Genomic DNA, 18706 nt, shown 5'->3' on the forward strand with positions numbered 1-18706 from the left:
ATGTTTCATATGCTATTGCCATTGCTGACCAAATAAAAAGGCCAGGAGATGGCTAGGGCTGTGGACGTTCATAATCTCCATTCAACCACTTGTAATTTTGCAACCTGTTATGCTATCTAACAGATACTGACAGACAGGGTCTAACGTCATTTGTCCCAAGTCCGAGGCCTACTTCTGTTTTCAGATTGCGAAACCATCTTAAACTTCCAGTAATCACCATCTACTGTACCAGCCCATTGAACACATCTGTGGGCCAAACATTAGGTTTGTTCCCATAGCGACTGAAGGAAGCAACAGTACTACTGTACTTACTGTACTTACTGTACTACTGTACTTACTGTACTTACTGGCGGTTTATTCACTCATAGACTACTGGATATGGGTCATGAACTGCTCTCAAAAAATCCTGTTTAATAATTAATCAAAGCAGATTTAAAATAATGGCATTAAGGAAGGATATAACCACGGAAATTAAGAAAAGCGTCTCTGCATTTTTGTTGGGTATTAAATGGTAGAAATAGTGTCTGAATTTGAGTACTCGATTCTTCTCTCCGATTTTTGCATTCATGGGCACCAACTTGGTTCAAGTTGGTATATGTCACAGTGGTTATGTGGTGTACAGCATTTGTCTGTGTGAGGCCTATCATAAATATAGAAATTACAATCTGTTGCCCTAGAGACATTGTTCATTATTCATCAGCATATTTAATTAATAATGTATTCATTTAAAGTATGGCCTTTGCAACATAGCCTTGGACTGACACATTCACTTCCATTGATTGAGAGTAGTTTGTGGGGCTAATTAAGAAATGCGGGGTTATAATTAGGATCAATAGTTATTTAGGACTGAAAGTTACTTAGCATAGTCCTACTTTATTAAGATATAAAGAGATACCATTTCAAGTTTGTTCTGCTTTAAACCATGTTCAGTGAATTACTAAGGTTTATTAACCTCCTAAGACCTGAGCTTTGATAATGTATGCATTTTTAATTTCTCCTAGCTATTCGGGATTAGTAGGACCTGATAAGTATACAATCTAAGCATGGCGCAGGCAACTGTCCTCTAATAAGGACAATAGGTTTAGGTTAAGCAGAATGAAGTAAAGCCTTTAACAGTGTCCTCATGTGTGGGTCTGAGGAGGTTAAAGTGTCATGTGTGCAAGCACCATTTCATTCTCTTATTTTGCAGGAATGTAGACCTCCCGGACCAGGTATTAAAGCTGCCTTCAGAATCAAGTGGGAAGTGGGAAATGATCAGTTCATCATAAACAACAATTGGGTGCATTCTTAAGCTTGATGAACCATAAACAAAACACAGTTGTTATGCTTGTAAACAAATTATAGTGTTCAAAAATCATATCAAACATAGTTCAGTATTTATATAAAAATAAGCTACTTCACCAATACAAATTCCCAGGTCACAGTTAGGTGATGTCATTAGCTAACACAGATCATGCAGAAAACGTCATCTCCAGCTTTTTTCCTTTTGGCTATAAGTCCTTGTAGCCAACTTTAATGGAGGATAACTGTGACTATAGTGGATACGTAATAAAATCTGACACACCCCCTTTTGAATCAGCTTTTCTTTTGTCTGAAAAGAAAAACATGCACATATGCTACTTATAAAAAGTCATGGACAACTAAATTCTTTTTTACTTTGGGACCCGTCTCAGTAAATGCAATTTGCTTAAGAAGATCCGTTGCATAAATTCTCATGCACTTTTCTAGACGCTTCTCCTTGATTACCTTTGAACTTCTCTAAAGGACGCCAGAGGATGAATGAGAGGAAATTCTTCTGAGAGAACACCCTGGTCTAAAGTTGTTTTTCAATGTGTCAGTTTCACATTACTGTAATAATGAGAAATGATGTTTCAGCTAATTAAAGGCAAGCCGTGATGAATTGACGTTGCCTCACGAACCACTGCAGAATTCCTTCGTGAAACTTTGCTCTTGAAGTCACCCATGCAGTAGCACCTGCACACCGTTTCACTTCCGACTTATACCCTCTGGTTACCATGTGACCAAAAGAACTGGGAAGTTGAACATTGCTCACCAGCTTTGTTAGCTGTCACGTAAATTGATCCGCTTTGTTGTTTACTTTGCGCACATCTGTCATACTGGTGAATCCACCATCAAGATATTGACTTGAAATGCCAAACACCAAATCTGGAAGTCCTTTTTGAAAACTGCTATGATTTTAATAGATTGCATTTATATATTGCCAAAAAAGCTCTTATCAGGGTAATCTCGTTAGTATGGCTGATATGTCGTGGATGATAAATGAGTTTACCATTAGTAATTGTCCCCCACCAATGAAATTGGGAGGGCGACTATCAATCTGTCTCTGCCCATTTGTTGTTTTGTACATTAGCATGTCTGCCACACTCAATATCTTGGACCCCACTAAGGTTTAGCATTTAGAACATTTCACTGATTGACCCTAGGGGGTCGCATAATGTTTTGTAGACGACATGCTTACTGCAGCTTTGTAAACATGTAGAGGGCCAGTCAAGTGGTTCATTCCGACTTCTCACCAAAAGAGAGACAATTGAGGATCCTTTGGATGTCCCGCTCTGACTTCACCCCATTCAAATAAAAATGTTAACATGTTGAGAGCGTTTAAATGTAAATTTAAACCATGTTCAGTGAATTATTAAGGTTTATTAACCTCCTAAGACCTGAGCTTTGATAATGTATGCATTTTTAATTTCTCCTAGTTATTTGGGATTAGTAGGACCTGATAAGTATACAATCTAAGCATGGCGCAGGCAGCTGTCCTCTAATAAGGACAATAGGTTGAAGTTAAGTAGAATGAAGTAAAGCCTAAAACAGTGTCCTCATGTGTGGACCTGGGTCTCAGGAGGTTAAAGTTAGGTAAACCTTCTGGTTCACATTTTTACACTGGTTTAGGTGAAAAGAACCTTGCATAGACACGCGACTCAAACAACAGGAACCAATAGGCCTCTGACTCACTTGACCCTTTCAATGGATTTATTTTTCAGAACAATGTAAATATTTGCATTTTAATGAGTTAGTGACTTACACAAGCAATTAAGGTTAAGCACTTTGGCCAAGGGCGAAACAGAAAGGTCTTGTCAGTGATGGGTGAAAAGCCTGGCATGTCATCATGCATTGTCTTTCAAGACAGCATGGGAGAGCGCCAGCAAGCCAGTGACTAAGCCCTTGTGTCTTTCCCAGGAATTGGCAGATCATTCTTGACAAAATGTAGCCATAGGGAAAAGACCTGCCTCCAGCTGTTTTTTTTTTGGAATTCTAGGAATATTAAGCTGGCCGGTGTCTTGTGAACGTAGCATACATGTAGGTATGTACAGATGTACAGCAGGACCAATTCACTGAGTTTCAGGCCGAAATCCATGTAATGATATTAACAGGAAAACCTTGAGTTCAGCACTAGCCAAAACAGAAGTCTAGTATTAGAGTCATTTTACTTGTGTGTGTGTGTGTGTGTGTGGTGAGTGTTTATGTGCATTCAAAAGTAGAACAAATTCTTATGACTGAAACATGGTCTTCCAGTGTAGGCAATTTTGGGGCTTTACAATGTTTCATTGAATGTGCATCTGAGTGTTGACTGCATATAAATTAAAATTGACTGTATTTACGAATGACATAATCTAGAGGTAGCATATCGAAAACAAAACTGGTCTTAAAATAGAACCTTAAAGCACATCAAAAGGTACCTTTGATATGTTGCAGAACAGATCAACCACAGAGATTAAATGATATCATTATGGTGGATATTTAATAAACCAAGCAATTACCTTGTCCATGTAGACTAATTTAGGTTTTTAAGCTATCCAAAAGAATGTGGTCTAGAAGCATAATCAAGTCTAAAACCAGATTGGAGCATTTTACATTCATTATTTGTTTAAGGAAGACATCAATTTGGTGGGAAAACAGTTTTTTTCTGATTAAGGATAGGCATTTCTGTTTACCATGTTTTTTGCTGCAATGTTTTGTTGTGCCAATGCATCCTGAATAATATGCAGAGGTATGTTTAAATCCTTAGTTCGGTGTCGTAAATGTTGCCACTGTAAACATAATAAGGTGGTGTTCTAATACTCCAGGATTTAAAAGACACACATTTAGATCTTCAATATCTACGAATTCCAAGGGACAACAAAATCCAGGTCATGATAATACCAATGCATAGATCCGAAAACAGATTGAATAAAATACACTGAGATAATTATGGCTAACGTTTATATTTTGCCCCAAGGCTTTTTGGAATGAGTCAGTGGACTTCTCTGTGAAGTTTGAAGTCATCAAATATTTGAATTATAGGGCTACATATGGCTCAATGTTCAAATTATAGAACCTCAAAAAACATGCAGACATCTCCTCCCTGTAAATCAAAATTTCGGGCTGGTTTTGCGGACATAAATTAAGCCCAGTGTTGGCTTTAAAAATATCAAGCTCAGCTGTGATTCTTCATTGAGATTTACTTTTATAGTCCAGGAATACAATAACTTTGTGTCTGGAAAACCGGACCTTGGCGTCATATCTGTTAGCAGAACAATCTCCTTTGTGGGATATAAGGAATCACTAGTTGAACCAGATGAGTAGGCCTCATTTAGGGCAGGACATTCATCATGCTAAAGCCAGGTTTCACACAGGCTACACACATAAATCAAAGACTATGATTGGTTTGGAGGAATGGGATATGAGTCAGCTGATTACTATAGCACCTCCTTACGCGAATTACATTTAGTAAATGCTGTCTATGAAAATTATTTGTTTTGGGGAGATCCCTGAAAAAATATTTCAGATATTTCTAAAAACATCACTGGTGCATCTTTTTATTGGGCCTATTAAGAGATTTATTTTTCGGGCTGGTATTTAGGCTTGCATGTTCAGTATAATCATATCATTATTTATCACAGCCTTGAATTACACTTGGCTTGTAGATATACCACAACATGTTAATGTGTTATCATTCCATGAAAGAGAAAGGTTACATTTCTATGTTTTGATTATTATATTTCTTCTTTTCCATGTGTGCATCAGTTCACCCACCCTCAGTCTGAGGCTATGAGAGGGAGAGAGGAGTCCCAGACCACACCATCATGCTACTTCTGAGAAGCAGGGATGACATTTTGGCTGGCAATAAACAAGGTAGGATACCTTCTTTAACTACCTTCAGCAACAATCCAACAATTCATCTCATCTCATGTGTATAAATACACAGGGAGCATCTCCCAAAAGTATTTATTTCAATTATGTATTTTTTTTTGTAATAACATGTTATTGTGCATTAATTGTTTTTATTTTATTTGGCCTGACCTTCAAAATGGGAAAACACAAAAAAAAAACGATTATGGATTTGCATAAAGAGATTTGTGCTTGAATAATTGTTTCTGACTGGGGAGAGGGAATACATTTGTGTGTACACTGAAAATGTGAATAGAAACACCAAATCAACGAGTTAGGGAGGTTCAGAGATAATATTGGTTTTGTGGAAGTAGGGAGGGAAAAGGGGCTAATAGACTAATATAATATATATAAAAAATGTAAATGGACTTTTACATTTGACAAATATCTATAACGAATGGTAAAAAGATGATTACATTGGATTTAAAAAGTATATGCACATGAGACTAAAATGAGACTAAGATAAATCATGTCAGAACTTTTTCCACCTTTAATGTGACCTATACCATGAACAATTCAATTGAAAAACAAACTGAAATCTTTGAGGGGGAAAATAAAACAAAAAACTCACAATAACCTGGTTGCATAAGTGTGCACATCCTTAAACTAAAACCTAGAAGAAACCCCTTTTAATTTTATTACAGCACTTTTTGGGTAGGAGTCTATTAGCAAGGCACATCATGATGTGGCAATATTTGCCCACTCTTCTTTGCAAAAGTGCTCCAAATCCATCAGATTGCGAGGACATCTCCTGTGCACAGCCCTTTTCAGATCACCCCATAGATATTCAACTGGATTCAGGTCTGGGCTCTGGCTGGGCCATTCCAAAACTATAATCTTCTTCTGATGAAGTCATGCTTTTATGGATTTAGATGTGTGCTTTGGGTTGTTGTTGTACTGAAAGGTGAACTTCCTCTTTATCTTCTGCTTTCTAATGGACACCTAAAGATTTTGTGCCAAAATTGCCAGGTATTTGGAACTGTTCATAATTCCCTCCATCCTGACTAAGGCCCTGGTTCCAGCTGAAGTAAAACAGCCCCAAAGCATGATGCTTCCACCACCATGCTTCACTGTGGGTATGGTGTTCTTTGGGTGATGTGCAGTGTTGTTTTTGCGCCAAACATACCTTTTGGAATTATGGCCAAAAAAAAAATAGGTTTCATCAGACCATAATACATAATCCCACGTGCTTTTGGGAGACTTGATGTTTGTTTTTGCAAATGTCAACCTGGCTTGGATGTTTTTCTTTGTAAGAAAAGGCTTCCGTCTTGCCACGCTACCCCATAGCCCATTCGTATGAAGAATACAGGAGATTGTTGTCACATGCAGCACACTGCCAGTACTTCCTGCAGTTCCTTTAATGTTGCTGTAAGCCTCTAGGAAGCCTCCCAGACCAGTTTTCTTCTTGTCTTTTCATCAATTTTACCAGTTCTTGGTAATGTCTTTGTTGTGCCATATTTTCTCCACTTGATGATGACTGTCTTCACTGTGTTCCATGGTATATCTAATGCTTTGGAAATTATTTTGTATTTTGTTTGCTTTGGAAGCTCTCTGCGGACCAGGGCTTTTGCCCTGAGATGCAACTAAGAAAATGTCAGGAAAATCCTACTAGAACAGCTTAACTTTATTTGTGATTAATCAGAGTCACTTTAAATTATAGCAGGTGTATAATGACCTCTATTTAACATGAGTTTGAATGTAATTGGTTAATTCTGTACAAATCCCCGGTTATAAGAGGGTGTGCACACTTAAGCAACCAGGTTATTGTAAGGTTATTAACATGATTTATTTTAACAGGGGTGTGTAGAATTTTTCTATCCACAGTATATTGCCTTTATATAGCTACATGATGTGATTTAAGTTGTTCAAATAACAATACAAAATTACATTTACAAATATTAAGTAATTTATCTGACACTGATCCAGAGTGAATTACAGTAGCATGTGCATACACTTTCCTACTGACCCCATTGTGAATCAAACCAACCGATGAGCATGAAATATGTGAATCTCTGGATTGACTAATGGCTTTGGTTGAGGACAATGTACAGGAAAAGGTTTCACACCAGGACACCTAGGTTTCTGTACGTGGGTTCATCTCCTGTTCATATTACTCTGCTGGTCTGTAAAAAACTAAGCAACATCATCCTAATTTCAAATTCAGTGTAAAAGGAGAAGATTTCCATGTCCTAGAAAATGATCATCTCAGGAACAGACATGTCAGTGTAGAGATGGTTTGCTGGAGCAGCGTAGGACTTGCAGACATGGAAAGGATTTCAGGGTTTCCGCCTCAATTCACTGTGTCAGTGTTTACGCCTCAGGAGGATAGTTAACCCGACCCAGCCATTACTGACTATTGGCTTCAATCTGCATGCCTCACAGATATCGACCAAGCCATTACTGACTATTGGCTTCAATCTGCATGCCTCACAGATATCGACCAAGCCATTACTGACTATTGGCTTCAATCTGCATGCCTCACAGATATCGACCCAGCCATTACTGACTATTGGCTTCAATCTGCATGCCTCACAGATATCGACCAAGCCATTACTGACTATTGGCTTCAATCTGCATGCCTCACAGATATCGACCAAGCCATTATTGACTATTGGCTTCAATCTGCATGCCTCACAGATATCGACCAAGCCATTATTGACTATTGGCTTCAATCTCCATGCCTCACAGATATCGACCAAGCCATTAAAAGATTGGTTAAATGACAATTTGTGTTAAAAGGGGTGTCCCCGTTTGTAAGTGCTGGTTTTGTGTAGCCTCTGTGCAGTTTGTATATAGGCCTTAAGTATCTGCCTGTTTTTCATATTTAGACCTTCAGTATGTGTCTGTGTTTTTCGATGTTGGCCGTCAGTATTTGCCTGTGTTTTGGATGTAGACCTTCAGGAAGTTTCTGTATATTGTGTGTAGGCCTGATGTGTGTGTCTGTGTTTGTATGTAAGTCTTCGGTATGTGTATGTATTTTGTATGTAGGCCTTCATTATTTGTCTTTGCTTTGTATATTGGTGTTCAGCATGTGTAAGTATTTGGAATGTAGGTCTTCAGTATGTGTATTTTTTAGGTAGATCTTTAGTACGTACCTGTGTTTTGTTTAATGTGATAAAATGAAAGAAGAAATGTATTATTCCCAGTTGTCCCACTGAGACTGAGCAAAATATATGTATATACAGCTCCAGAAAAATTAAGAGACCACTGCACCTTTTTCTTTCCTTTCCAAAAAAGTTGAAAAGGAAAGTTTTGAGTGAGGAACAGAAGCGTTCAATTTGCAGTGGTCTCTTAATTTTAACCTTTCTGTTCCTCACTCAAAACCTTCCTTTCCAACTTTTTTGGAAAGGAAAGAAAAAGGTACAGTGGTCTCTTTATTTTTTCCAGAGCTGTATACATATACATCCCTGTTTGCAAAAAAGTTGGGATGCTGTTTAAAATATAAAGAAAAACCGATTGCAATGATGTGCAATCATTTAAACCCTATATTCAATAAAAAATAGTACAAAGACAACATATTGAAACTGAGAAATGTTTATGTTTCATGAAAAATATATGCCCACTTGCCCATTTGATGCAAGCAACACATTTAAAAAAAGCTGGGACAGGGGCAACAAAAGACTGTAAAGGTTGTGTAATGTAAAAACCTGGAAAGGAACCAGGAGGGAAAATGGCTAAATGGGCCCATAAAGGGTGTACTCACTTTTGTTGCACAGGTAAATAATGCACAGGTAACGAGTTCAAACAGGTGCAGTTAATACATGTAATGAGTGGAGAACAGGAGGGCTTCTTAAAGAAAAACTAACAGGTCTGTGAGAGCCAGAATTCTTACTGGTTGGTAGGTGATCAAATACTTATGTAATGCAATAAAATGTGAATTAATTACAAAAAAATCATACAATGTGATTTTCTGGATTTTTGTTTTAGATTCCGTATATCACAGTTGAAGTGTACCTATGATAAATTTGTTTTCTATAAACTACTGATCATTTAGAGTATTTATTTGTAGAAAATAAAAATTAAGAATAATAATAATAAAAATACATTATATTTATATAAGTGCCTTTCAAGGATGCAAAGACACTGGTTAAAATAACCCCAAAAATATGTTTTCAGACCTCAAATAATGCAAAGAAAACAAATTTGTATGGATTTTTCCACAACAAAATACTAATGTTTTAACTTAGAAAGAGTTCAGATGTCAATATTTGGTGGAATAACCCAGATTTTTTATCACAGCTTTCATGCATCTTGGCATGCTCTCCACCAGTCTGTCACATTGCTGTTGGGTGACTTTATGCCACTCCTGGCACAGAAATTCAAGTAGCTCGGCTTTGTTTGATGGCTTGTGACCATCCATCTTCCTCTTGATCAAATTCCAGAGGTTTTCAATGGGGTTCAGGTCTGGGGATTAGGCTGGCCATGACAAGGTCTTGATCTGGTGGTCCTCCATCCACACCTTGATTGACCTGGCTGTATGGCATGGAGCATTGTCCTGCTGGAAAAAACAATTCTCAGAGTTGGGGAACATTGTCAGAGCAGAAGGAAGCAAGTGTTCTTCCAGGATAACCTTGTACTTTGCTTGATTCATGCATCCTACACAAAGACAAATCTGCCCGATTCCAGCCTTGCTGAAGCATCCCCAGATCATCACCGCTCCTCCACCAAATTTCATAGTGGGTGCGAGACACTGTGGCTTGTAGGCCTCTCCAGGTCTCCATCTAACTATTAGATAATCAGGTGTTGGGCAAAGCTGAAAATGTTACTTGACATAGAAGATGAGCTTACTCCATTCCTCTACGGTCCAATCCTTATGGTCTTTTGCAAACTTCAGCCTGGCTCTTCTTTGCTTCTCATTGATGAAGGTTTTTTTTCTGTCTTTGCACGACTTCAGCCCTGCTCCTAGGAGTCTGTTTCGAACCGTCCTCGCTGTGCACTTCACCCCAACTGCTATTTGTTTGAAATTTTCATTATGGAAGCAACCTGATGCTCACTGTACCCCTCTCCCAGTAAAGCCAGAATTGAACCCTTCTTTTCCTCACTCAAAGCTTTTCTTTTCAACTCTTTTTGATGCTGAATAGTAATTTTTTAATTCAGATTACCTTTGAGGTACTACTTGCACTGTTTTTGCCATCCAGCTGGTCCTATTGCAAGAGGATAGTGATGACCACAGCAGTGGTTTTTTATACTTTTCCTTGTTAAATTAGATTTGATTCAGGTAATCACCTAACAGTACCTCATTAAGTAAAATGAGGTGTGCCTGTGTTGGAATGTAACAGACACTGGAATGGAATGGGTGCCATACATGTAGAGATGCTGATTTAAGAAAATTAGGAGTGGTCTCTTAATTCTTTCCAGAGCTGTATATGGAATACAGAATGGGTAAATATGAATATAGCAGTGTCGATAGCATTTAAAAATCTATTAGCATATCTTTATTTTGTATCTTTTTTTCCGATGCATTCGCTCCCACCACACTTCCTCACATTCATCCTGGTTCCCACTATCATTTTGACTTTGAACATGTGCTCTCCCCGTTCCGACCCCGCTATCGCCTTTTTCCTCCATGCCCTGTTAGTCAGGCGTGACATTCAGGAGCCACTGAGCAGAGTGAGAGACTGGGAAACTAAACTTTTCTCTTAGGCTCTCTTGGATGTAAGCACACCACAAACACGTTGACACCACTATTTACACATAATTGAAAACACATAATGGCGTTTTTTTATTTTTTGTAACAGCCTTTTCTACGATCCTAGATGATAATGCTGCATTATTATTAACTAGCATTAATTCACAATTCTACTAAATCAATTTTTTTTTTTATCAACTTCACTGCAGGAGATGGTTGTCACATTTTATTGTTTAAAATTTTTCTGTTTCTCAGCACCAGTATACACTATATGTCAAGATATGTCAGCACCAGTATACACTAAAAGTGCAATGTGTTTTTGTGTTAGGGTTTAAACAAAATATGTGACCTGTGAAATTTTTTAGAGCTTTAACAGGAAGTTGAACATGGCGGAAATACAAGATATTGGAGCTTGATGTTCCAAGAGGCAATTTTGTTTAGCATACTGCCAGTCACATTGTGAGATAGGTTTGGTGATTTCAGCTCCAAAGAACACAAAAATATTGCTATTTGAAAAGCTCAAGTTTGACGACACACTGCAGCACCCCCCAGTGGCCGATCTTGCCCAAACTTTTACTGGTTTTTGGGGGCCTATACGAATTTCTATTCATTCAGTTTCATGGCGGTCAAGCATTTCTAAAAGCTTTAAATGATAGCTTGAATTTGATTGGCCCGTGGCGGTCACATGGTTTGGAGTGCTAACTCCCTGTTTGTTGTAGTACAAGAACCTATTGTACTCATGCAACTCACCAAGTTTGGTTGAAATATCTGTTTGCGTTTAGGAGGAATGAGCCTTACAAGTGGCTTTTTTGTATATCGCCCCCATATGGCCAATTAATGCCAAACATGGCAGGCCTCTTCTAGTTCTCCTTCCGAACATGCATAGCAAGTTAGGTGCCAATTGGACAAATGGAGCCTGAAATAGAACCCCATGTATAGAATGGTGGCTTCGTTGCCATTTCTGATTGGAAAAGTACTTTACCAAATTTAACAGTATTTACATTGAGATTGTAGCTCTTCACTCAGATTGTCATATTAACACTTAATGAAACTCAACCATCAAATATCTAATGGAAAATTAAACATTTTGTTAAAGTAAAGAAGAAAAGCTGTATAAACATTTCTGCTAAAATATTTAAGTGGGAGTTGCATGACAAAAGGTTTTAACAGGGTATAGATGGGAGCACAAACCTTATGAGCCCAATTACTAGTGGCTGTTTTTTTTTCATATCCAATATTCTTACCATTTCTCCTTGGGAAGCAGACCTCAATTGAAATGTTACAGTTTTAGTTAGATGTAGCAAATGTTGCAGCAAATGTTGATTGTCACAAAATCTTTCAGCACGCTCAATGCGGGAAGGAACACGCCTTGGGAGTGTTTGCGTAAGGGAGCTGGTATAGTTAGGCCTATGCTTTAGGTTCATAAGGGCAGGGTCAAATTTACCCCTTCTCTCGACTTGGTCACACGTACCAGGAAATAGTTCTGTCTAATATTATAGCTAGCTGTAATAAATAAATAAATATATATATATATATCGTAGCCATTTCCTTTCAACTACCTCGAGGCAGTTAATTTGCTTTCACGATTATGGATACCAGAAATTGAGTACCCACACAAATGAGAGCAATGAACAACTGCAGCCCATCAAACTACGGAGGCCGAAGCCAAGGCCACCAGCGATGATGTTGCGGAGCTCCAGATAGCTTGGCATACACTCTACCGATTCTTCTACTACCGACGGTGGGATAATGGCTTCACAGCTCCCCAAATCTCTGACTTTTCCTGGTCATCTTGCAACGGAGGTACCAGCCCAGGTACCATATACGGTTAGCCTAAAATCCTATCCCAGCTGCCAACATTGTAATTTAATAGCAACTGAATCAACACTGCTATTGCTTAATTGATTAAGTAAGTAGTTCGAATTTGATTCACATAAGTGTATTGTGCCGTATCACATCTTGCTGTGTCTATATGGGTGGCGTGACTTTCCGTGTTAAAAGCGGGGCAATGGGCCCATTTAAGACAGCTGCTCATGGCTGTCATAGATATAGAAAAGTGAATAGAAACTAATTGTGTGTGTGTGCCAAAGTATGTGTCGTGTTGTTAGAAAAAGGCACGTTTGTTGAGCAAACTCATCAAATGCAATGGAAAGGCAGGGTTCTACCTCCCTGCATTGGCTATGCTAAGAGGATCATGAAGCACGCGCATCCTATCCTAGAAGGTCCATTGGTGTGAGGCAGACACTGGGAGTTGCATATACCCTACCAGAACACAGCAGGATTTATATGCATCGAATAGTAGTATGCCATTATATGGTGGTTATTTGGATCTTACTATTGGATTTGTTTCCTGTTAGTCTAGCCTAAATACAGATTCTAGTGTTTAGTAGATATTTTGTAAAATGTTATTGTTCACTTTAAATTCATTATTCGGCATTATTAACTGCTATTTTGTATTTTGTTTGCATGAATACAGGCTATACTTTCAGTATTTAGTTCAACTTCTATTTTGTTTAAGCAGCTGTGCTGGCTGCATTGTTTCTAAACAGGTGAATATCCTCTTGTAGCCTATATTGCCAAACATTTATTATTGGTTTGTTCTCTCTCCATGGTGCTGAGCTGAGACATGTGCAACTGTCAACTCAGAATCACTCAATGGTCTCAGAATTTGAACCCTATGTTTCTTCTGGTGACAGTCAGCAGAATTCAATAATATTTCAATTCTGGAATAAAGAAACATCCTCCCCCCTTGCTAATTTCATTTGCAACCTGAGTCACTTTATCCTGCGGCCAGGCATGTTTGACAATGGTTCAACGCACAAGAAGAAAACGTAGATCACACATTTTTATTTATTGTTTTGTCTTCTGGGCCTGACTAATGCAAGGGCTTTTCTGTGGTAAATCAGTTGGGCCCAAGGCCTAAAATGGGGCCAGAGAAGCCGGTTTTATTTTTTATTGTATTGTTTTATTTTATAGATTATTTTATAGACTTTAGACGTACTTTATTAAACATAAAAGCGTTTAGAAGGTCTAGAAGCTTTCAATAAATACACTAAATATATGATGTTTTGATCCAGCGCCTATGATTTCTTAATTCGGAACTAACAGGCCCCATGAGCAGCAACATTTTGTGTCAAATAAAACTCAGGTATGGTACAGTATATTAATACAGTGCAATAGAGTATGTTACATCTCTGTACTGCACTCAAGTGCTGTGTGTCACAGAAATAGTCCTCCCCATCCCAAAAATACAGCTCCAGGAAAAATTATGACACCACTGCACCTTTCCAAAAAAGTCAAAAAATTAAGGTTCTGAGTGAGAAACAGACGGGTTCAAATTAAGAGACCACTGCAAATTGAACCCTTCTGTTCCTCCTTTTTGACTTTTTTGGAAAGGAAAGAAAAAGTTTCAGTGATCTCTTAATTTTTTCCCAAGCTGTATGTTGTTGTGGGCCCTGACAACTCACATAATTCCACTCATTAGGCTTTGTCTGGAGTAACAAAAAATGTATACTGTTGAGGAATTTGAGGACAGGACTTAAGAAACAGTCCTCTGCTCTACAGTACTGCACCATGATGTCGAAACTTGTAAAACAAAGCCTTCTTTGATTGGTTTAAGTCTAGTTTTGGACAGAGCTCATTAAGATAATATCCAGTGTGTACGCTAATATCAAATGCAGAAGAGGATATTGCATATTTCTGCGTCTGTCTTCCCACCATTTTCTTTTTTTCAAGACATCAGAAGTGTGTGAATAGTCATTATCATCCATGGTAAGGGGGTTTCTATCCCCTTAAATGTTTTGTGATCCCGACTTGACCTTGTGGAAAACCTATCCTGAAATTGCTACTTAGTGCCCCATGGATGTGGATTAATAAACACGGCGGAAACTAAACACTGGGACAACCCTCGTCATTCCCCCCAACTATGTTAAAACCCCACCTAGATGGACAGTGAGATACATATCAATATCTCCCTGCATGACGCTATTAAGTCTACACTAAGTTACTTTCCCTTCAATGTTTTGTGAAGCAACAAACAAAAGATGACATTTTAGAATAATAGTTTAAAATAAAGACATTGGCGTATTAAATCTGTTTTAAGACTTAACAATAGCGTAACGTGTATACCTATTGCGAATGGGATTTCTTCTCTTTATTGTGCTACTGTAGCCTTTATCATTAACATGCTTTGTTGTGTTTGAAATGCTCTGCGGCTTTGCTCTTGCGTAATTTATTTCTCTTTTGACTGATGAGGAGAACTGTTTCGAAGCAGATGGAGAGCAGGAGAGTAGATTGCAATTTGAACTGGTGGAAATGAAACCTTTTGAAATTGCCTTTTCTTTTACTAAGTCATCAAAGCTGTTTAAAAATAGACTCTGGAGCAGCACAACATATAAGCGTAGATCTCAACACACGTCAGAGCCAGACACACGCAATGGCATATGCAGTACAATACAGCTACAACCTTTGATCTTAAAAATAGTCTGGAATATTCTAAAATAATCACTCTCTTGCCTCACCCTTGTCATAAATCCTAATTTAAACATTAAAGGATGAGTAAGGCTTACTTCACATGGATTTCTGTATCTTGGTTATGTCTTGACAATTGCTGCAGTGTTTTCTATCGTTTTATGTGGTTTGTCCTTCTTTGCTGAATAGCCTGTTTTCTCTTCTCATCGGATACTCAGTCATTGACTTATGTTACTTTGTGTCATTTTTGTTTATTGTGGTACGTTGTTTTCTTTTAACATGTCCATAAAATGAAGCAACATGGAGTACCAGAAAGTGATTAAACATGCAGAATGACAAAAGGATAGTGATTTGCACATTTGTGTAGATAGTTTGTGGAGAAATTAAAACAGTTTCCTGATATGTTTTTTTTGTTCAGAGTAGGGAATTAGAATGGTTATTGGTTGATGTGTTGCTTTTATTTAATGGCTTACGAGAGTATGGTGTTTCGTGTATTGTTTCATCAACAATTCTATTAAAATATTGCCGGCCTATTTGTATAATTTGGGGACATATAAGAACAAAGTGCTGTGTTGTTTTTTCTCTTGTAAAATACTGTGGAATTCATTCAGTTTCACTCTGGCTTATCAATTATTTAAGACGCTACTGATTATTGGATAATAACATAGAAGCCATTGGCTGCAATTGTTCTTATTGCAGAAGTAATGCTATCAACAAATATTAATTGGATCTACCAGCATAGCCTTTTTAAATTGACCTGAAACCGGTTGAACAGTGCAGAATTGATTGGATTGCCATTGCCAACCAGAATCAATACATCTTCACTCATCCTTGTCTCCACAACCAGAGGAACATAAGTCACCCGGAAAAGCGCCTGAAGACCCAATCATTAGCTGAGCGTTGCATTTCTAACATTTGCTTTGGTGACATCTGTTACTTCCAGACAGGACTTTGTACAGTAATGTGTGGAGGCTAGAGAAGGTGGCTGTTGACGCTCGTGCCGCTGTATATACTAACCAGCCTATAAGTACATCCATGTCTGTACTATACTTACAGCAGGCTTTCCCCCACACACCTCTGTTTTGGGTTTTCTCTGAAAATCTGTTTGTGTCATGTTCTGGGTTTTCCTGGTCACAAAAACTCAACCTATGCTGCTTATAACTTCAGCCATACCAAGTTGGTTTAAATGTCCCATATGTATTTGTAGTAAAAAAAACTAATAAACATTAATCTTCACATCCTGGGTATATTTTGCATAAACTGACCTGAAGGAAGATGCAGAGCTCACAGCGTCACAGTGAACACAGTTTCTGCTCATAGGAACAACACCCATTTGAAAGTGCATGGACAAGTGCTATATCTTATGTGATTACCGTAGCATTTTTTACTGTCATCAATCTTCAGAACTAAGAAGTTATGTTATGTAAAATCGAAAAATACCTCTGCTCCACTACACTCAGGCTGTGGTCTGCGGGGGCAAATTTAAGCTTTGAGAAGAATTAATTCTAACAAAAGATATTGCCTCTTTTCCTAGATGCAATAGCCTACATACAATATTTGGAACATTCCTCTGTGTTTTTCCTCATGATAAGGCTGCCGTATCAAAAAAGCGTAACTTTTACACTCATGATAAACTATTTTTGATGTCACAGCAATGAAATTAAATGAAAATGTCGTTTTCAATTTATTCACAACTGCTGCTTAAATGCAACTCAACTGAGTTTCAAACTTCAGGTTGAGTACATGCAATATTTCCAGTATTTCATTTAGATTTTATTCCCCCTTCATACATGTTTCTATAGGCAGCAAACAATTAAGTACCTCGATTTGATCTTGTATTAGCTGCTGCTTACCCATGCAAGTGACACATTAGAAAACAACTGGTGTGCAAATACTTTAGCTAGAAAGCAAATTAAGTTTAACCAGCAAGTAGGGTGTTTCATGATTGTTTGTAAAGCACGCCCTCCTTTTACATACAAAGGTTATACATTTAAAAATGCATTCAGTAATTTTTGGCCACTGGTTGTGAAAATGCCATGTACTGTCCTGTATGTGCAGATTGTGCCCCATGTCATCAAAACCACTCACATTCAAACGTGGAATTTCATGGCTACCTGAGGTTCGATAGTGATTCTACCTATACAGATATAAACAACAAATTACACACCCAGCCCAAAATACTAAGTTTAAAAAAACATATTTTTTATGTCACAGTATGTTTACCTTATTTTCATTTACGTTTTAGTCATTTAGCAGGCGCTTTTATTCACGGTAACCTACAGGGAGTGCATACATTTTAAGAAAGCTAGGTTAAACAATGCAATATTTAAGGTATTGGCATGGATCTACATACTGGTATAGATTCAAAGATTATTGTCTGTAAACATAGTTGCACCACAGCTCCCCAATGAATATCTTGCCTTTCTCAAAAACTTTATGTTTTAAACAGAAGTATTTAATAATATAAAGTGTTCAAAACTGTGTACACTGCTATTTCGGCAAGGTCTCTCTTGGAAATTATATTTTTCATCTCAATACTGTTAAAATAAAAACACAATAATATTAAAATAGTGCCCTTCAAATGTATTGAAACTGTAGTCAAAAAAGTCAAAATTGCTATTTTTTCTGTACACTCAAGGAATGTGAAAATATGATTAAAAGATGATTTCAAGGCAAAAGTACTTAAATGTTCCATCCCCCCATTTTATTTGAGCATAGGTATTGGGACAGTATTGGGACATTTGACTCACATGTTCCATCCTTTGCTTTTGTCTTTGGAGTCTGCATTTGGTGTCAATATGCATAATCCGAGACTAGAGAGCTGTCTGAAAGAAAAGCAAGCAATTTAATGCTAAAAGAAGGAACAGATAGTCCACAGCAAACCTTCTCCTCATGCTGAGAAGCATAGTGGAGGTAATGTCATGGCATGGGCATGCATGGCTGCCTCTGGAATGTGCTCACTCATCTTTATTGATGATGTGACTAATGTTGGCAGCATCAGAATGAATTCAGAAGTGTACAGAAGCAACTTGGCCACCAACGTACAAGAAAATGCAACCAGACTAATTGTGAGCTTCACAATGCAACCGGACATTGACCCAAAACACACAACGCATCCATGGAGTAAAAGTGGGGAAAAAGTGAAATGTTTTTGACTGGCCAAGTCAATATCCTGATATAAATTTGATTGAACATGCATTTCACTTGCTGAAAAGGAGACTGGATTTAGAAAGTCCCCACAAGAAGCACTGAATTTAGAAAGTCCCCACAAGAAGCACTGAATTTAGAAAGTCCCCACAAGAAGCACATTAAAATGGCCGCTGTAAAGGCTTGGTAAGCATCTCAAAAGATGAAACCAAGAATTTTGGTGATGTAAAATCGTCGTAGGCTCACTACTTTTATTGCATGCAAGGTTGTCTGAAGTATAAAACTAATATG

The 18706-nt window shown here is 37.9% G+C and overlaps 1 protein-coding gene across 4 annotated transcripts in view; it reads left to right on the forward strand.

Moving 5' to 3' along the window:
• Positions 1 to 18706, forward strand: part of LOC105006258 (glutamate receptor ionotropic, NMDA 2B) — a 120212-nt gene that overhangs the window by 11950 nt on the left and 89556 nt on the right. For 3 of the 4 annotated variants that reach the window (XM_034295577.1, XM_034295578.1, XM_034295576.1), the window contains exon 2: positions 5026 to 5133. In XM_034295577.1, coding sequence (XP_034151468.1) covers positions 5107 to 5133 — 27 coding nt within the window. In that variant the 5' untranslated portion in view covers positions 5026 to 5106. Of the gene's footprint in view, positions 1 to 5025; positions 5134 to 12468; positions 12626 to 18706 lie in introns of those variants that run through there. The other variant, XM_034295575.1, reaches the window with a different exon arrangement.

Source organism: Esox lucius, chromosome 11 (assembly GCF_011004845.1).
Source record: "Esox lucius isolate fEsoLuc1 chromosome 11, fEsoLuc1.pri, whole genome shotgun sequence".
Taxonomy (NCBI): domain Eukaryota; kingdom Metazoa; phylum Chordata; class Actinopteri; order Esociformes; family Esocidae; genus Esox; species Esox lucius.